Consider the following 21,378-nt stretch of genomic DNA (forward strand, 5'->3'; position numbering starts at 1 on the left):
AGCCTCACTCCTCCTGCTTCTTTCAGTGTGTGTTCCACAGAATGGAAGTCCTATGGAAACAAGTGTGAACAGCAGAAACACTCCGGGTGACTTTTCTTGCATGCATGCCCAACTTCCGCCCATCTGCTCCTACTTGGAAATCCTGTGGTGTTTTCCTGTGGCTCCGCTGTGCTTTATGGTCGCCAGCAGCCTTAAGGGACATGCTTCAGATGATTTCTCAGTTTCACGTGATGAGTGAGTGATTGATTTATTACATATGGAAAACAAAAGCAGGGGTTGTCTCTGGCATGCCTCTCCCATTCTGATTTTCCACCCCATGGTTTATGATGTTCCTCTTTTAGGAATACTGGGTTATGTAGTCCCTTTCAGATGTCTCTAGCCGGGGTTTCATCCCAGGGGTTGTGGCTAGATTGCACCTCTGATGGGATTCTGAGTCCAGCAAGTCCAGTTCTTTCCAACCTCGGGGAGGGGGGGGCACACTGCGCACCAATCAGACCATCACAGTCTCACATGACTGTCTCATCACAAGGCATTATGCCATTATGCGGCATACAACGAGGTGGTTTCTCAAGTGGAGCCTGCAAACATTTTTTAAACTACCCCTTAGCAGTAGAATAAGTGTAAAGACTTGCCTAAGCCTTTAAGGCCTCATGTTTACAATTATTCTACCGCACCCTGTCTTAGAAAAGGAGCCATAAAGTGTTCTATGGCACAGTGTCAATCTATCTCACCATCTTGTTCTTGCTCTTCCTTGGTAGCTCACATGTATTATGGTTTTGGGGGATATTTCTCTATCATCAATCCTCTAGGATTCCCCCATCACACCACCCAGGCTAGTGCCAGAATGTTTGCAATTAACGAGGCAAATAAGACCTCACATCCTACAATTAAGGAGGCAAATAAGACTTCACATCCGGTTAAGATCGTCTGAGGTCCCTACCTCCCACAATTCGAGGTGAGGCCTCCCTCATCGCTTTCCGTAAAGCAATGAAAACCATCCTATTCTCATAAGGTCCCTCGTAACTGCTTGAATTCTAAACATATGACCCACTGCATAAGTTGTAATACAAATTGCATAAGTTTGTAATGATGGAACTATTTCTGTATTGATTTTTATATTGATTTATAAGGTGCCAACGACTGCTACCATGCCTGTACCTCTGTAACTAAGCTCTTACAAGTAACAGCGCCTCAATGCCCCCGGGCTGCTTGCGCGCTATACACATTTAAATAAATAAATAAATATGGCAGGATGAATTTACCTGGACTTGATGGGACCAAGTGGTCCTTCAAGTACAACTCCTAGCATTTTTAAAAATAATTCCCACAAGTTGAAAGTGAGCAACAAATGAGGCTGACCCATTCAAGTATAATCACACCTCTAGCTTTTCATTTTCAGGAAGAACATGGCTGTGGGATAGTTCATACCAACCTTTAGAATGTTGTCAGTAGGTTCAATGCCCTGTTGCTTTCCTAAACCAATGACTTGTCCAGAATCAATGAGTGAGAGATCTAGTTTCGGCCCATCAGTCTTTGCTTCAGCCCAGTCTCCATCTTCCTTATGGTCCTGCCTTGGAACGTATCGCCTTTTGTGATCTTTCTGATGTACAACTTCACATTTGGGCATGCAACGGGTTGACTGATTGAGGTTGATGAGATCATTTTCTTTCAGAATAGCTTTAGATTGACCCTATGAAAAAAAAATGTGCATCGCTATTTAAATTCATACAACAATTAAAAAATACAAAGGCATTTCACAAGCAAGACCATAACAAATGCCTAGCCATTGTAGCATTATCTCACTGGATTATAAGAGAATACTTTTAATGGATTTAATTGCTCTGGATTCTAAGTTGAAAATGTATACTTACCACATCATTATAAAGCATTGGGATGCCAACTATATTAGTTAAGTTTCAAGCAATATATTTTTGCTGATGAGTGTTATACTGCAGTCCAAACCTTGGCTGGATAGAGGAAATGCCGTTCTAGCAATGTGCATGTAAGTCCTCTTTTGTCACATTGAAATGCACGCTTAATGCTGCTGCTTGTTTAGTGGTGAGATCCAGCTTGTTTTTGCATAATGCACCAATCATTTGCAAGTCCTCCTGACTTTTTATGGAAGTCTGGCCAGCACTTAAGATCTGCTTTACAGTCCATCAAGGAAGACATCTGTTTCTAGGAGCCAAATATACTTTGACTTGTTATATTATGAGACATATTTCTTACAGCACATATCAGACCTGCCTGCACTATCCTGCACTGGACCTTAAAAGCCTACATTTCAAAGAAAAGCTCACCAATTGCTGATCGCTCAACTACTCCAATCTGGCTCTCCCAACCATTCCAGCTATCTGTGCTACCCCTGCACCCTACCGGTACCCCATGAGCGCATCCCTTATGCACAACTCGTCCTTTGTTCCCAGCTATATTTGTGATTTAAGAGTTATTTAAATACATACATACATACATTAAAGTATACTAACACGTGTCTTCATGCTACTGCAGCATTTTCATCTAGTGTGCTACAGTAGTCCTGATCTTAAGCAAGATTCCTGAACTGGAGGTATAAAGATATTAACTTTACAGTCATCAGGGCTTTGCCCCAAAGTATCGACGTAAGGATTCAGAATGGTCACGTTCACCTGATCTCACTCTTTGAATTGAGGATTGCATGTCCTGACTGTGAGGTTCAAGTGGGCGTATGCTTGATAAGTACTTCAGTAGTCAGGGTTTGCCCAGTAATATGCAACAATACACCAAAGAGCTTCAGTTTTACTCCTGTTTCCATTGGAAAGGCAGGGGTATGTGTTCTCTGCGGGGGTATTCATGATCAGTCAAGTGACTGCATTATTGAGTATTGATTGTGCAATGGGCCTCTTTTGTGAGGGCATTCTGAGTTATTTACATTGTCACATGCAGCACATACAATTAATATGTGAAAAAAGAAGAAATCTTTGTATATCCTACAGCAGCTTTGGTATGCAGAGTTCTGTTTCTTTATTGAACATACCAGAAGGGCAGCGCTGATGCTCCCTTCCAATAGGCAAGCCCACACATGCCATGCATCGTGTAAGGGGAGGGAGAAGGAGGTTGTCAGGGGCTGTAAGGAAGGATTATTAGGAGCTCTCTATATGTGCCACAAGGAAGGGAGTTATCATGGGACACATTCTAGTTTTCTAAGGAGGGCAATATCTATTCCAGCTATCCTGTGAGAGAGGAATTGTTGAGGCAAGCTAATAGAGTGCCAGAGTGTAAGTTTGTGTAAAGCAGGAGCTTTATTTCATGATTTGTTTTATCTAGGACATTGAGAGGAAATGGGAATTGCCATTCCAATATGTAACATATTTGATTGCAAAATGCAGTTACTAAAATTAGATTATTTGTATACTGCTACTTTATTTTGTGTAAGTACACATGCAAAGCCCCTCCCCAAAGAAATACATGAATACATTGCTGAGGTAGCTCATAACGTTATGAGATCATGTCTAGCATGAGAATAAGGCAACCTTTAAACACAATAAAAGCTATGTACAGCAAAGATACATGCAAATACTGTGTTTATTAAGTCAAAAATCTATTAACACATGGCACACGACGCATTTGACTTGGGGTATGCCAGCACGCAATACATTACACTGTTGATTGCTTGGGTGAGGTAGACTTCTCGTTGTGGTTTCCTGGAACAGTGCAGTATAGCATTAGCTCAATGTCTGTTCCCGGGGATAAAGCATGTTAGTGTGACAGTGGTGAATCCTTTCAATGGGGGCCCGTCGGGAGCTATAGACCGTGCCGAGTCCCTGTGTGTGGCAGTCGCAGATGCACATGAAATTAACTATACAATAACCCACTGAAGTCCAATGAGGTATCTCCTGGCCAATCCCTTTGTCACTGACAGAATATGAACTACACACATGAGGTTGGATGTACAGAACTGAGAACGATATGATGCTGCATGGTTTGGTAGGCCTCCCAGAGGTGGGGTGTGATATATCTGGATTTCTGGGCATTAGGATGAATGGTTAGTAGGGTACCTTGGTCTTGAACTGGCCTCCTTAAAACCCAAGGTGTGGCCCAAAGTAGTAGAGGTCTGGTTATGGGAATCTTTGCACAGAATGAGAAGCACTAGCCTGGAACCCCTGCATATATGGAGAATCTTTGCACTTGCACTAAAGCTGAAATGAAGGCAGACCAATTTTCCAGTACACATTCATGGGGTAGGAACCCCCTAAAATACCAACACACTAAGTGTGGCCCTTGTTTAGACTAATCAAAGATGCAAGACCTGAAACATATCATTCTTTTACTGTATTAGCTCAAATTGCATCACACCTTCCACCCAAAAGCAAAGGGTCTCTTTGAAATCACGCTGGTGCTTCAAATTCACAAGACTAGCAGGATGGCGAGATATACTTCTCCTGAAACACAAACTGCGTAACCGTCAGTCATTGTTCACGTTCTCTCAATGATTACATATTTTACAATAATGTCAGGCTTACTCAAATGCAACTTTGAGGTCACTATGAAGGGTTAGAGTAAGCAGACACTTACAATGTGCTTTGCACTCCTTTAAACAAACCACACTTGAGAATGCTCTTTCTCCATAACCATTATTCGTAAATGCCGCTTTGCTCCCTTTTCCCCTTTAGCACATTGTGTGAGCTTCTGGGCAGTCATATGTGCTACCTCAGCAAACTACAATGTTTTGCTGCCGGCTTTTCTGTTCCTCTTACCCTTTCTCCAGGCCACCTGGCCCCTTTACTTGCCCCTTGCCTCATCCTCCTCATACCTTTGGAGTAAACAATTTGTAATCAAGCGTTGAGTGTGTTTGTCCTCAGACTTTATAAATAAATTCTAATTATTTTAATATGGTATTTATTGAGTTCTGATTTTGCTCTGGAAGTGCAAGGTGAGGGAAGAAGATCGCAAGGAATCAAACCAAGAGAGTGGGAAGCTAACAATGGGGGATGAGGAGGATAGGCAATTTGACAGTAAGGGACCTACAAGCAACAGAAAGGAAGAAACCCAGGGGATGGGGGGGCATATATATGTTATGTTAGATTACTGCCATGTTTTAATTTGTATTGAATTCCTATAGCGCTTGACGTCTAAGCACTGTACAAAGCAACCAGCAGTACAAATCACATGAACAAATAATCAAACAAGCAGATCAATGAGTAAGAAGATGAGTTTTTAGACAAGTCTTAAAAGGAGAAAAGGAAGAATAGAGCTTAATGGAAGAGGACAAGAGTTCCAGTTCTTAGGCGCTAAAAGAACACAAGAACGGAAATACAAAGAGACTCGAGGGGCTAGAGCAACAGTTAGGAGAAAGAGTTTCAGAGCGAAGTGAACGAGCATGAGAGTAAAACGAGATTAGAGAAGAGAGATAAGGAGGAGCCGGCCATAGAGACACTTACAAACAATAGAAAGAAAATTAAAAAGCAAACAATTCTTTAAAAAATGCCATTGCAAAGAGTGTAGCGCAGACGTAATAGAATCATGAGGGGCAAGGGTACAGACACCACAAATTGAAGACTGGTGAATAGAGCAAAGTGAGGTAAAATGAGATGTAGGAAGACTAAGAAGAACAGAAGAGCAGTAAAACAGGTGATAGAAAACCAGCAAGGAAATGACAAGGAAATTAGAAGTTTAGCAGAGGGAAAGGTCAGAAACTGACAAGCTTTTTGAATATTAAAAAGTTGATAGTGATAAGAGCGAGAAATAGAAGATATATGAGTAGAAAAAGATAGTCAAGAATTATGCCAAGATTATGGGTAGAAGAAGAAATAAGAGAAGAAGGAGGAAAAGAAAGGAAAGGAGAGGATGAGGAGGAGGGATAGTCAAAGCAGGAAATAACAGAACCTCCGTTTTTGAGGGATTAACATGAAGATAATTAGAAGACATCCAGGCATGGATAGCAAGAAGACAAGCAGACAAAGAAGAGTGAATAGAATCAGTGAAGGAAGGAAAAGATCAAAAGATTTGTGAATCATCAGAGTACAGGTGATAATAGAAACCAAAAGAAGAAATGATAGAACCAAATGGAGAAGTGTAAAGAGAAGAAAATAGGAGGACCAAAACCGAAACACCATGTAATAGAGGAAGAGTAGGAGAAGAATGACCAGCCAGGAGACAGAGAACGAGGTAGGAGCGAAACCAATTCGACACTGAAAATCACTGATATCACTATTTAACCCCTATACATGGACAAATAAGTTTCCATTGCACCATTTGTAGCCATTGTTTCAACTTTTCTTGGGTGAAGAGCCTCGCAAAGCCCTCCTTAGAGAGGTTGGGCTTGCTATGTTCACTTGCACTGTATAATGTGGGGCCACTTTCAAAAGAACTCCAGAGCATTTTTTGGTTTCCACTCCTCCCCGGACCTTCCACTTTGCTTTGCGTAACTTGCCCAGAAATCAATGCAAAGACCAATTGAACATGTGGCGGTGAAGGAAAGGAAAACATCTGTTGGGTTGCTCTACGATGGAAACAAACGGTTGTGATAAAGTGTGCTACTTATGTACTTAATTATAAATTGTTGTCTGTGTTTATTCCCAGGTTTTCATCAGAGACACTGCTTTTATCTTCCCAATGCCACTGAGTAAAAAGAATTTAGCATGCTGTATATGTCTTGACCAAACATGAAGTACTGTTTTTGTAGGACTGAGCTAGTTGCAGCACATCCATTTATGAATGGGGACCATGCAATTCAACTGCTGTTATTGCTTTGTAATAGTGAACTCATACACAAGATAATCTATGCATCATCTCATCTGAACAGAGGACATGTTTAAAGCCCGAATATCTAATTAATCTCCCCAAAGGAACACGGTACACATTACAAAATCACAGGAAAACATTTTAATCCAGGGAGCCCCTCCCTTACATCACCTGGCTGCCACTGCGAATGGGGTAGGGAAAATGACTGAATTCTATTAAGAATTATTCAATCAAAGTCCAGTTTGATAAATGGCTGTCTGCTACTGTGCATCTAAGAGAATTTGATGGTTGATAGTGTTTTAATCCTCATACAGATTCAGCAAGCAAGGTTAGCACACTGGCACTTATTTATTTATTTGTACATTTATAAAGCGTGCAGAACCCACAGGCATCACAGCGTTGGTTGCATACGTGAGATGGGAGGGGAAGGGGAAGGCAGGTAGCGAAGGGAGAATCATTGGGAGCAGGGTACAATGTCAATGATCAATGTAGTTTTTAGTCGTTTTCTGAAAGGCCAGTACAAAGGCTCACAATGTAGGTGGAGAGGAAGGGTATTCCACAGTCGGGCGGCAGAGCCTCCAGCTCTGGTGCGTCTGAAGCACGGGCGGGCAAGTCTGTGGCCGTAATGAAGTCTTGCAGGTCTGGAAGAGTTGTTCTTGCACATTCTTTGCATGAGATAGGGAGGAGCAGAGTTGGATAGGCAACGATGAGTGATAGAGAGGACTTTAAAGTTAATCCGTTCTCTAATTGTTAACCAGTGAGCGTCTTTCTTTGTGTAGAGACATGGTCACATCTACATAGACTCATAGATGCTCGAATGGCATTGTTCTGAATAGCTTGTAGTTTGTTGAGGTTACACTCTACCAGCAAGGAGGGAGTTACAGTAGTCAAGACGGGAGCCAATTACTGCTCCGACTACTGTCAGACAATCTCGTGGGGAGAGGAAGTGTTCGGCTGCATTCAGAAGTTTGGTGTAGTGAGCCTCGGTGGATGCAATAGCATTGATGTGAGGGGTCATGTTGAGGCTGGAATCAAGGTAAATGCCCAGGGTTTTGACCGAAGGAGAAACTGGTATGATGCAGGCATCAATATTGAAGGTGCATTAGGCAGGGTCAAGTTTGGCTAAGCGTGAGAGGGGGCCTACAATCAGGATCTCAGTCTTGTCATCATTCAGACAGAGTTGGTGAGAGGCCGTCCAAGTTTGGATGGTGTCGTAAATTCTGTTGATTTGGCTGGATGGATGAGTATTTGGGTATCATTGGCATAGTTACTGTACGATATACCCAGGGAGTCAAGAAGGTCAAAGAGGGGCTTTGTATATATAGTGTAAAGTGTTGGAGACACACAGGAGTCTTGTGGGACTCTCCCGGGAATATGAGTTGGGAGGGTGGCAGTGCTACTGCATAGATTCGGGTCATTCTGTCAACTAGGAATGACGCAATCCATTTGGTGGCCATAGGAAAGATGGTGGCAGTTGTGTAGAGGTGGTGGCAGTTGTGTTGAGGTGATAATGACTGCCTTGATTATCAGAAAGAGGACAGGCGTTTCCTTAGCTAAAATGCTTGTGCGCCTGGGTAATGGCAGTTTGCATAGTCTGCGTGGGAGAGGATGATGGAGATGATAGTAGAGAAACAGTGAGGATAGATGAGGTATGGGAGGATAGGTCTGAGGATGTTCGGATGGAAGAAACAGGTTCAGCATACAGAGTTGATGAGTTGGGACAGGGATAAATCCGTGTTCAGTGTGCATCCAAGGTTTTTCATCGAGGTGGAGGTTGCTGGTGGGGGGCCTAGGAATTGAGGCCAGTGAATATGTTGGGGAAGGAGCACTGTTTTCCTGCAGAACAGGATTTCCGTTTCCCCAGGATTGAGGATGAGGTGGTTGGTCGTCATCCAGTAGTCAATATTAAAGAGGCATGATGACAGATCTGGATGGTTGGAACCTGGCGATTTTGGGATTTTAAGGATGATCTGGGTGTTGTCTGAATAGTTGTAGCAGGTGAGATTGTGGGAGCGGATGAGTGTGGGGAGCGGGTTTAGACAGATGTTGAAGAGGAGGGAGATACCATGGGCGTAATTATAGGGGGGGAGGGGGGCTTTGTCCCCCCCAACCTTTTTTTCATGCTCATTTGTCCCCCCATCTGTTGGGCCGCATTTGTGACAGTAGAAGCAGAAAACGAAACTATAAAATGAAACTCGGCTGAGCTCAGTTTCATTTTCTGCTTGCGTGTGCAGCCGCAGCGCCGTGTTGGGTGGTAATTGGAAAACAAAACTCAGCTAGAAGCAGAAAACGAAACTCGGCTGAGCTGAGTTTCATTTTCTGCTCCTTGCGTGTGCAGCGCTTGGCCGGGTCAGTTTGCTTTCCTAGTATAGATACTACTATACAATATTTCATTGGCTGTTGTCAGCCAATGAAATTCGTTATAGTGGGGTGGGTGAGGGTGATGATGACGGCCCCGCCCCCGCTGCTGCTGCGCGCATGCATGCGCGTGGGTGGCAACCTGGAGTTTTCGAGCTGGGAGTAGCCAAGGCACCCTGGCACACGAGAGGCACATGCCCGCTCACAGTCAGTTTCCCGGGCCACTACCGTGATGGACGCTGGACGGTCGTCTTCAGTCGATCGATTCACAAAGGAAACAGGTAAATTGCTGTTTCTTCTAAGCACTCCTAGATCATACACACATGTGGACTGGGATAGGCCCCTGCCTGGGAAAGGGAGCTAGGTGAAAAATAGTGCGTTAGAACTTGTGTAAATTATACTCGTGAAATATTGTGCATTAGAACTGTTGTAAGCTATTCTGATGAAGTATGGTATGTTAGAAAACCTGCAACGTATACTGGTGACGTATTTGTAAAATATACTGGTGACGTAGAACCTTTGCACACAAGCAGGGGGTTATTTCTGTCTTAGAGTATTTGCAAAGTATAGGGCGGTCGTGGTGTGCATTGGAACCTTTGCACAATATGTTGCTGGAAAATTGTGCATTAGAACTTTTGAAAAATATACTGGCGACTTGTGTGCATTAGAACCTCTGTAGAAGACACTGGCGGAGTAGTGTGTGCTAACACCTTTGTAAACTATACTATGATCGTATTATGCGTGTGAACCTCTAATGAGTATACTGGGCATGTATTGCGCGTGTACGCCTCTGTAAAGTGTAGCAGGGCAGCAGTGTGCGTTAGAACCTCTGTAAAGTATACTACTGGTGACGTATTATGCGTGTGACTTTAGCAAAACAGAAAGGTGATGGCTGGAAGGTTTTGAATTAATCATAACCACGGGCAAAGCTCTGGGCAACCCTCCAGACCATCGTTTTTGGGTGACGCATTCTGCGTGTTAACCACTCTAAAGTATCCCGGTGTTGTATGCTATCCTGCCTCCCATGGTAGATTGTGGGAGGCAGTGTTCGGCAATCTTCGGAGTCACGCCCACTTGATGGCTACAGCCATACATGCAGCCCGAAATGAAAAGCTAATGTCATAGCCCGCCCTCCTACATTTCTGTTCCTGGGATTGGCCAGTGATCTGCGTAGCTCCACCCCTGTCCTTGAGTGCCCGTGCCCATCATTTAAGCAGTTCTCATATTTTATTCTTTTTTAGTGGCCGCAGTGTTGCCATGTCCGCTTATTATATTATAAGTGACTTTGGGCTTGTTTTTGCCCAAAGTCGCTTATAATATTAGCAGGTTGCTTGTCGTGGTTTTTGTCCGCGTTTTTCCTTAATTGTGTGCTTATTGTTCCGCTTGTTTGCCAGTCTGTCTGACTTGGCCCCATTTACAAAAAAAAAATGAATATGAAAGGCGAACATGCCGTCTTGCCTTAAGCTGTTATGCACACGCTGTGAGGCTCGGGCTGATTGCCTTCCTGATGTGAACCTGCAAGTACTCCTTTCTTTTGCATTGATGGGCTCTTTCAATATGAGAGACCCTTTGAAGACGCATTACCTAGCCAAGAGGTAAACACGGGGTATTTACAGCAACATGTAGTTTAGTCATGATGGAAACAAGCATAGACAATGACAATAGTTTAGGGTTTTGTGTAGGCATGGGAAAGGCCCTTGGTAGGCACTGCTATCTTTAGTTGTATGAACGGCACCAGGTGCAAAATGGTGCAAGTACCAGGGCATCTAATGGCAGTGCCTGGCAAATGCCTGATAAGTTTGCAAAAGCCAAAAACTTTTAACATGACTAACTGAAGGACACACACAGTGCTTTTAACTTGATTGGCTGAACGCAGACCAGGTTAAGACATTTCTATTACACCAGTAGCATTTACAGCTCAAATTCACTCAGCATTGAGTGCAAAGTTTAATGTTAAGGCTTGATTAAAGAGAGCACAAAGAGTTCCCATGAGAAGGTGTTTTGGGCGGGGAGGGGCAAGAACAGGGTTGGGCAGTGCCTTAAGTGGCACTACAAATCGAGCCGTGGGCTCATCGAGGGGGCGTGGCCTAACAGCGGGGGTCTTGATGGCCCGTTAGGCCACGCCCCCTTAACGAGCCCGGGCTCAATGGGCTACTGCCACCCCTGCCAGGCAGCCTTTCGTATAGATTAGCACCCCCTCCCCTGTGGGGAGAGGGTGCTGATCTCTGCATTTATTTTGTGTAGGCTTGCCTGGCAGGGGACAGCGCCTGCCTATTCAGCCTTAATTGTGGTGCTGCCCCTCGCCAGCTGGGGAGGGGCAGCGCCACCATTAAGGCTGAAAACGTGAGGCCGCTGGAAGCAGAGGCCTTTTTCCTAAATACTGAAACTCCCGCGAATGCGCGGCAGCTCCAGTATTTAGAAAGCAAGGCCTCTGCTTTCAGCGGCCTCACGTTTTTTCCATAATGGTGGCGCCGGCCGACGGGAATCTCTTGATTAAAGGGATGCCTCGCAGGTGCGGCGCCACCATTATGGCTGAAAGGCATTTTTTTCTGTAGCCTGAAGCTCTCGCAACCGAGCGAGCGCTTCAGGCTGTAGAAAAAAATGCCTTTTCGTGTAGTGGCCGGGGCTGCCAGGGGAGATTACTGGGCCCCGGCAGGGCCCCGCCTCAAAACGAAATTTCAGAGCCTGCCGGGGCCCCCGGCAGGCCCCGGCCCACTTAAAGCCCTGGGGTTGGGGATTAGCATGGCAATGAACAGTCAATGGGTGGGCTAGTGATTTACTAGAGGAGTAAGTCATGAGGGAGCCAATGACCAGAGGGGTGATGGACTATATGAACCAAGGACCAGATGACAGCAATCAACCAGGTTTCCCAATACCAGAAGGACGACAGTGGGGGGGCCATGTCATGCTTGTCGCCATGAGCTAGTCCTGGATTTTCCCTTTGCATACTGGTCCTTGTAGGCCCATACTTATAATGGGAAGAAATAAAATACCAGTCCTAGCATTTAATAGGAAATGCCTAGACTGGCTGAGTGTCATGAAGTACATGGGGCTACTTGGCAGGTACCTGCAATGTGGCCAAGGACCAGAGTTGAGCGACGAATCAAGCACCAGAGCAGCCAAGGATCCAAAAAGCCAATAATGTTGCTTTTATAAGTCGCACACATACAACAAATTAAAATAGACACCAATTGTTAGAAAATAACAATTTTAATAAATGCTTTTTGTTAACATATGTTTGAGCTCTCTGTATGTATTCTTTGCGTTATAGTTATTTTTCAACTTCTGAGACCTTTCCACCTTATTTTAGAGGTGCGCTTGTTTTTGCAGCTTATTTGGTTGGGAGTCAGCTTGTTTTGGGCTTGTTTTAAAGGAACATTCAGCTTATTTTTTCCTTCTGACCTGGCAACACTGAGCGGCCGTGGAGAGAGGAAGGGGAGACTGGGAAAGAGGGGGTTTGAAGAAATTAAGTCGCATGGAGTAGAACCGAGCTCTACACTGCGGGGCTGTGGTGGGAATACAGGAGCTCGAGGCACACATGGGACTGAGCAGGAACAAAGGAGGGACCCTTCTGCACCAACACAACGAAAGCACAGTATTTGAAAGGCTACCGAGCAGGGGAGTTGCTAGGTCTGGAAAAGACCCGGGGCTAAGCTGATGTCGGAACTGTTGGGACTGGGGGCTAGCTAGTCTTTTGGCTGTAGCTCCTGCGATTCTATCCGGGGCTACAACCAAAAGACAGGGGCTATAGCCCCCTTAGCCCCCCCCCCTAGCAACGCCCCTGCCACCGAGGATTACAAAAGCCCTGTACAGTGGTTTAATTGCTGGGATCAAAAAATAATAAAAATCACATAAATGAAAAACATTTTGACTTTTCTGTTTCATGACACCAACGTAACATTGTTTACTCCCCCATGTACGTAGACACATTAACACGGAAGAATGCCATGTTAAGAGAGGGCTAATCACCATATTGCTGAAACGAAGCACCTGAATGTTTTATGGAAATGCTTAACTCAAGGTGGTCTGTTTTGGGGGCTTCGTGCATGGACAACATTGTGTGATGAATGTCAACTTAACTATTTCATAACTTGTGTGTTTTATCACTGTTCTATAGCCAAAACATTAATGTAAAGAAATATTATACCAAGCAAAAGGAGTGTTTAGCGAACAATGGTTTCACACCTGTCTGCATCAGGCGTGCCTGTAAATAAGTGAACACAAGGTAGGCTGCAGTCTTGTGGCAGGATGGATGCCATACTCCCACTTGTCATGAATCCTCCTTGCATGTTAATTCCACTCTCTTTATCACGGAGAATGGTCATCATGGTTTCCACAGTTATGTTGCCTGTTTGAAAACCATTATAACGCACTTCAGCAGGGCAGTTTCTAATCCATTTGGTGCCCAGAGCGAAACACTAGGAATACACCCCCCCCACATCCCATCCCGCACCCCAGCCCCACCGCACCCAATGCGCCATCCCCACCGCACCCCGCGCCCCAGCCCCACCGCACCCCACGCCCCAGCCCCACCGCACCCCAGCCCCACCGCACCCCGCGCCCCATCCCCACTGCATCGCACCCCACCCCACTCCCAAACTACACTATTAAGGGACTCCTACCCAAAGTCAAACAGTCCTTTACACAAGGAATGAATTGCCATTTGCAACAGTGGGCCACTTTTTCATTGGTGCCCAAGACAATTGTATGCTCTAGTCCCACTTAGGCTGCAGATAATGAGGACTGGGCACACCAAGAGAACATGAATATGGCACAGGATGCAGTATATGCAACCATCAAAGAACACAAGAAGCTGAAGGGGTTTTGGAGGCAACCTAAGCCAAAAGGGCAATGACAAGGAGACACCCGAACACAATAAACAATCACTTTAAAATTCTTTCAATGGGAATCAAGTGTATGCTTTGATACAGTAAAGTCTGACTGTTGACTTGTTATAAGGAGACATGGAACCGGATTATTCATTTATTCATGCAATGTTTGTCGGGTACCTATTTATTTATGCAATGTTTGTCGGATACAGGTATCCGACAAACATTGCATAAATAAATAATCTGTGTCCATATACCCGACAAACATTGCATAAATAAATAAATGAACCGGGTCATGGCTTAAAGAATATTTACTCAGCAACACTGATCAAAACTATTATCAGCATAATGAAGTAACTCATCACCAGTGCCATGGAAGTGGTTTAAAGTGGAATTGTTATAAAGTTTGGCAAAGAAGCAGCATGAAAGAAATAGCGCCGCTTTATTTTGGGAGAGGCAAAGCTGCCTACAGTGCACGCCCACGCCCCACACTACCTCCCCTCCCAACACAATGTCAGCACGAAACCATTCAGTGACCAATGGCCCACCATTAGCAGTTTCCTGCCTGCATTGTGATGGGAGGAGCTGGTTTTAGCTGCAGGGGGACCTGAAGTGTTTTAATTATTGTGCTTATGCCCCCCCCAAGTGGCGCTAAAGTGGTCGGAGGAAGCCTCTGACTTCTGTAATGTTACGTAGTACTTGTGACATTACAGTCGGAAGGGGCAGCGCCAGTACCTGACCCACAGAACTTTCCCCACGGCAATGCGCCGCCCCACAAACTGGGGAATTTTATCCCCTCCAGAGGTTCCAGTGTAGCGGGGTAATTGCGAACCCCCCTGGCGGTTGCGCCCCGGGCAGCTGCCCGCCTTGCCCGGGCCATGAAACGGGCCTGCACCTCAGGGTTAACAATTTCTCCCAGTGCATGGATTAGCATTCTTTTTTATTTATTTTTCCATTTGTGCTTTGGTTTCCAACAAACCTTGCACACGAACATGAATATTTAAAAGTCTCCTATGCACAATTAGACAAACAATACAGGCCATAAATACAAACCATCTCCCCAGATAATACAAAATCATACACAAATATAAACTAGTCAAGTCACACAGCATTCTTGTTGCAGCTCAATTAAGCCTACACATTTCACAATATCAGAACAATGTAGTATCTGTTAAGTATAAAAGCACAATTCTATAACTTTTTCCCCAAACCTTTTATTCAAACAAGGATGCGAGACATACATAGACAGTAAAATATGGCTGAATGCATAATGCACAACATTCCCGGGTCCAACAAGCCATCCCACCACCGAGGCGCTAATGCGAAAATGCATAACCTTGTTAAAATAAAAAAAAGTACCACACCAAGGACATCACATCAAGGAATAGTTTGAAAGTAGAGACGGTTTAAAAGTTAGGGAGGGAAAATTCTGGTAATAGTCAACAAATGGGAGCCAGAAATCTAGATACCAAGGCAGCGCATTGTTTTACACATGCTGTAACTTTTTTGTCGACCAAGATGTCCCATACCTCCATCCACCATTGTGCCAATACTGGCCCCATAAGAGCCTTCCACGATCGTGCTATTTATATTTTAGTTGCTAAAAATTGGTGTGTCGCCGATTGTGCTCTGCAACCCGATTTAGGGTACACATCTTCCACTGAGCACCGCGATAGGCCAACTAGTGGAGCCAGGGGTAAGTCCACTGCAGTTCTCTCCTTAATGTGAGACAGTACAGCAACCCAAAAAGTGTGGATCACATGACAGGACCACCACATATGAAAGTAGCTTCCCAAGGCCGCACCCCCTCCAGCAAGCCGAATTCAAAGCAGCATTCATTTTATGTAAAGTTAGCAGAGGCCGGTACCATCTGTAGCAAAGTTTATGCATACATTCTCTATTGGTTACACATCTAGAGGAGGCGTGGTTTCTAGCCCAGATCTCTTCCCATAAATCCTCGACAGGAGGTCCCACATCCGCTTTCCAAATGGCAATGTAGGAGGATCTGACGGTTAGTAAGTTGCCTCCCAAGAGTTTATAAAAGCATGAGATTCTACCCCCATCTATGCCATACTGTTGGGTACATTCCAATACTCTCACCTTCGCAGGTCACCTGGCTCCTCACAGTTGTGAAATCCAGTGCCGAATATGACCATATCTAAATCGTTCGCCTTCGGTTAGTGAGAATTGAGCCTTACATTCGGACACGAGAGAGGAGAGCCCTCCTGGTACAGCTGATGCAAGCTATGCAGACCCCCATTATGCCAATTTGAAAAACTATTCCCTAAGAATCCTGGGGAGAATTCTGCATTACCAAAGACTGGAGAGCACGGTCTGAAACCCGATTCACCCACTTCTTCATAAAAGCCACGTGCCAGTAATACAGCAAGATTTTTGTCGAGCTCAAGTGTGTGTCAGATCGGGGAGTTTAATATTGTCGATAAAGGGTAAGAAAGATAACCGGCAGGAGGAGTTGGCTTTCTCAAGAGCTACCCATCTGGGAGGGGACCTCCAAGCCAAAATGTGCGTAACCCGAGCAGCCACATAATACCTGAGGAGGCCCAGAGCCGCCATTGCTCCCCTCCGGGCATCGCTTAAAACCTCAGCTTTTGGAACTCTAGGCTTTTTGCCCACCCAGATAAATTGTAGGACGCTACGCTGCAGCATACGTACTTCAAGATTGGGTATCTTAACTAGCAAGGCTTGACAAAGATACAAGAATCTGGGTAAAAGATTCATTTTTACTGCAGCGATTCGTCCCATCAGTGATATTTCCTGCTTACTCCAACTTTTAAGATCTTCGGCAAGATCCTTAAGCAACCCTGGGAAGTTGACCCAATATACATCCTGGGGGGAAACAGGAATCCTCACCCCCAGGTACTCAATAGTGTCAGATGCCCACGGAATCGACAGGTGGATCTCGCAGCGGCAATGACTTGCTTGGGCAATTGCACACTTATGGCAAGGATTTCTAGTAATTGACAGAGAAGCCAGTTCAAATCATCTTAATTCAGACATAACAGCCTCAAGGGAGGTTGGTATATTAGTTAACATGAGCAGGACAGCATCGGCATAAAGAGGCATTTTGTGTTGCACTCAAGCTACCTCAGTCCCTGTGATCTCCGAGTTGTCTCTGATCCTTTGCGCAAATGGCTCCATTACAAGAGCAAAAATCAAAGGAGACAGTGGACAACCCTGCTTAGTTCCATGAGCGATAGGGACAGGGGCAATTAACCCTTATTCGAGTAAAAGGTCAATGGTAGTTAGCCAACGGGGCAAATCCGAAAGCAAGCAGAACATCACAAAGGTAGGGCCAGTGCACTCTGTCGAATGCTTTAGTAGCATCCAGTGTGAGTACTCCCAAGGCAAGACTATCCCCTCCTGGCTAGGTCAAGGATTTCCAAGCCTCATCTGATGTTGTCTTGTGTGCTTCGCTTTGGAATAAACCCAGCCTGATCCGGATTTATCAGTTGGGGTAGAACCGTCCCCAACCTCGAGGCCAACACCTTAGAGTACAACTTGGCATCCAGGTTCAAAGAAATTGGCCTGTACGGGTGACAATCCTGTGTGGGATTCCCCAGCTTAAGTATTAAAATTGTAGTTGACTCCATCGAAGGAGTAACCCTCCCTAAATTCCAGGAACAAGTTGAATAAGTTAGTCAAAGGTTTGAGTAGTTGTGGTTGAAAAATCATATAAACGATGCTGAGAAACCATCCGGACTAGCGGTCCTGTGTTTAAGAGAAACTATTGCTATTGCCACCTCTTCCGTGGTTACAGGAGTATCTAAGGTCTCCTGACCAGTAGACGAGAGCCCGATTTGGTAGTCTGGCGTAAGTCGCAGAGATGGGGGGGGGCGGGCCTGCTTCAGATTCTGTGGGTAAATATCATTCAGAAACCTTCCTTTTCGCCGATTCCTTGTACTGAATATTTATGTGTGAGTCTACCAGCACTGCTGTAGTATTTGTTGTATGTATGGCCTTCAATTTATGAACCAGAAATGTATTCACCATATTACCCATGGCATAATAAGATTGCTTAGCACGAATAATCGTTTTGGCCGTATGTCCTGCTAAGTGTGCTTCTAGTTTATTTCGCGCTACCCGTAGGCCCTTCCTGGCCATGACAGAATTGAAATGCTTATGAAGCATTTCTGAAGCACGCATCTCCCCCTAAAGTGCCTACCTTAGGGTTCTATTCCTATAAGTGCAAGCAGTTGTGTGAGCAATCAGTTCCCATCTAATCACTGCCTTCATAGGGTCGCATACCGTGGCAGTCGGAACGGTAGCAGTGCTATTTTCCCTAAAGAAATAAGTTATTGCTTTAGTTACGGGGTCCTTTGAACACCAAATCTGAGAGGGCCGGGTCGTGCAGCTTCCATGGGGGCCTGCTAACGGGGGACAACCTATCAACTGAAAGTGTACACTCAACTGCTGTATGATCTGAGAGTACATGGGTAGCAATGAGTACCTCTGATACAAACGGAATCAGAAGGAACAAGTTACTTACCTGTAACTATTGTTCTCCAGAATGGGTCTGGCATGGATTCACATGCTCATGAATATTCCCCGTCGTCAGGCCGGGAATCAAAAAGAAAAAACAGTTTCACTTTCACTTACAAACTGTCTTTCTCCGATAAACCAATCACTGAGCTCTGGGTCATACTGCCCCCAGCCAATGACTGCCCTTCCCCCTAAGCCCCTCCTCTGGCAGCCATCTTCAGATTTAATAGCCCATAAAGTGGCAGTATGACCAAGAAGAGCCACAGAGGGACAGGAGGGAGGGTTTGCATGTGAATCCATGCCAGACCCATGCTGGAGAACAATAGTTGCAGGTAAGCAACTTGTTCCTTCTCCAGCATGGGGTCTGGCATGGATTCACATGCTCATGAATAAAGAATACATAGCAGTACAACATTACAGAACCACAGGAGGTGGCAAGGCTCAACAGAAGCAAATACTCTTCCCTCCGGAACAGGCTCACCTTCAAGCGAACAGGTTTGCGTAGCACTGCTTGGCCAACCCTGGACTCCTCTCTGGAATCCCTGTGGACGCAGTAGAATCTTGTGAAGGTGTGCGTGGCCCTCCACGTAGCAGCCCTGCAGATGTCCAGCAGGGGCACACCAGACAGGAACGCCGTCGTCGCAGCGATCGCTCTGGTAGAATGGGGTCTCGGACGGCCAGGCAGTGGTTGGTTTGACAACCAGTGACAGTGTGTGATGCAGCCGGAGAGACACCTGGAGATGGAAGCCTTGGACAAGGCCTTCCCATGGTTCACAGGACCAAAGTTCATGAATGGTTGAGATGTCTTCCGGAAACACTTTGTGCGTACCACATAGAACTTCAGCGCACAAGCCACATCCAGCCAGTGCAAAGTCCTTTTAGCCGGCGACAAAGGTTTTGGAAAAAACACAGGCAACACCAAAGGCTTGTTGAGGTGGAATTCCGACAGAACCTTTGGCATGAAGCAGGGGTGCATCCGCAGCACCATCGTTGTGTTGTGAAAAGTCAGCTAAGGTTGTTCGCAGGAAAGGACCTGGACCTCACCTACCCTCCTGGCAGAGGTGATGGCCACGAGAAAAGCTGTCTTCCACGAAAGGAACTTGAGAGGGGCCTGATGCATATGCTTGAAGGGAGCCCCCATGATCCTCGTCAGCACCACGTTGAGTTCACACGCCGGGGTAGGTGCCTTCTCCGGTGGTAATGATCGAAACAGTCATTTGAGGAACTCCTTGACTAGAAGGTGGGACCAAAGAGAAGACCGTCCTGGAGACCTGGTGTAGCGGGAGATAGCCGCCAGAAGCACCTTGATAGAGGCGTGCGTCTGCCCTGCCTTGACCAAGTACAAGTACGGAAGAATCTGCGGAGCTAAGATATTCAGAGGGTTGGTCTTCTGTGTCCGGCACCACGTTGCAAAATGTTTGCACTTGTGCCCTTAGCAATGAAGAGGCGACAATGCTCTGGCCCTGGTAAGGACCTCCCTGCAGTCTGCCGGCAGCTCGTACACTCCAAACCCTAAGGTTGCAGGAGCCAAGCCTTCAGGTTCAGCGATCCTGTGTCGTGATGTAGGATTGCGCTTCCTTCTCTGGTGAGCAGATCCAAACCACCTGCAGCTTGACTGGGGGTAACACTGACAGGCTGAGAAGATCCGGTTACCAAATCTGACTCGGCCACGCCGGGGCGATGAGGATCATCTTGCATCGCCACCGTTTGAGTTGATTAATGACTCGCAGCTGGAGAGGCAACGGGGAAGGGGAATTCCGGCAGAACAGGCCTTCCCACAGAAAGGAAAACGCGTCCCCCATGCTCCTCGGCTGGTGGAACCTTCTGGCGAATCTCTGTCATTTGGAATTCATTGCTGTCGCAAACAGATCGATCTGGGGTCTGCCTCATTTAAGGAAGAGGTTGTTCACTTGATCATGTCGAAGTTCCCACTTGTGGCAAGAGCGCAGCTCCCTGCTGAGGGAGTCGGCAAAGGTGTTCTTGACTCCAGCCAGGTGAAAAGGAATGAGGAACATCTCTTGGCTGACGGCCCAGTGCCACAAGTCCTGCGCCTCTCTGGAGAGCGCCGGTTATCTAGTACCTCCTTGCTTCCTGATGTAGAACATCGTGGTGGTATTGTGCGTGAAGACCCTCACCACCTTGCCCTTGAGTGACAGAAGGAACGACTAGAGGACCCAGAACACTGCCCGCAGCTCCAGGACATTGATGTGGAGAGCCCTCTCCTATGGTAGCCACAGGCCTCTGGCGTGGAGACGTCCGGTGTGGGCTCCCCAGCCCTCCAGGGACGCGTCTGTGGTGACTGTCTCTTGGTATGGGGGGATCTGGAAATCCGTGCCCCCGGCAATGCTGGAGCGCACGCCCCACCACCTTATCGCTCGACGGAACTCCTCGTCGAGAACAATCTTGTCTGCAAAGCTTCCAGACACCTGGATCCACCAAGCGTCCAGGAATTCCTGAAGGGGTCCTATCTGCAACCTGCAGAGCCGGATCAGGTTAACGGCGCTGGTGGAGCTGCCGGCGCCGTTAACCCTCTACCGCCTCATTACGAGGTCTGCTCGTGAGTCCCTCTAAGGACGTCTGGTAAAACCAGGCGTCCTTAGTGTGACCCGCTAGCAGACCAGGATGCTTACAACAGGCCCGTCATTAACGGGCCCGTGGTTAGCATACTCCCTATTCCCATTGAGCCCTATGGGGGCTCAAATGGGAATGGGGATGTACCGGGTCCGGGTTCCTGGAATGGGGGAATACCGGGCCCTCCAAGGCCGGAATGGCCCGGTATTTCCCCATTCCAGGAACCCGGATCCGGTACCCGGTATGGCGGTAGCCATGCCGCTAAAAGCGGCATGGCTACCTCCATACTCGTAATGAGGCCCATGTCTTAATCCACTTAATCATATGAGATTGAAAAACACCAGTTAAGGTCTAGGGGAGTTCTAACAAAACAGATAGGTCTTCACGGCCTTCTGGAATG

The 21,378-nt window shown here is 46.2% G+C and overlaps 1 protein-coding gene and 1 long non-coding RNA gene across 2 annotated transcripts in view; one reads left to right on the top strand and one right to left on the bottom strand.

Moving 5' to 3' along the window:
- The window catches only part of LOC138452842 (uncharacterized), a 251,166-nt gene extending 249,481 nt beyond the window's left edge, over positions 1-1,685 (bottom strand). Inside the window, exon 1 of the mRNA XM_069605186.1 lies at positions 1,433-1,685. Coding sequence (XP_069461287.1) covers positions 1,433-1,627 — 195 coding nt within the window. The 5' untranslated portion in view covers positions 1,628-1,685. The remainder of the gene's footprint in view (positions 1-1,432) is intronic.
- A 7,389-nt stretch (positions 1,686-9,074) lies between these two features.
- Positions 9,075-21,378, top strand: part of LOC138452602 (uncharacterized) — a 257,833-nt gene continuing 245,529 nt past the window's right edge. The window contains exon 1 of the long non-coding RNA XR_011260253.1: positions 9,075-9,359. This is a non-coding gene — a long non-coding RNA (uncharacterized lncRNA). The remainder of the gene's footprint in view (positions 9,360-21,378) is intronic.

Source organism: Ambystoma mexicanum, chromosome 4p, assembly GCF_040938575.1.
Source record: "Ambystoma mexicanum isolate Mex_15411 chromosome 4p, UKY_AmexF1_1, whole genome shotgun sequence".
Lineage (NCBI taxonomy): Eukaryota > Metazoa > Chordata > Amphibia > Caudata > Ambystomatidae > Ambystoma > Ambystoma mexicanum.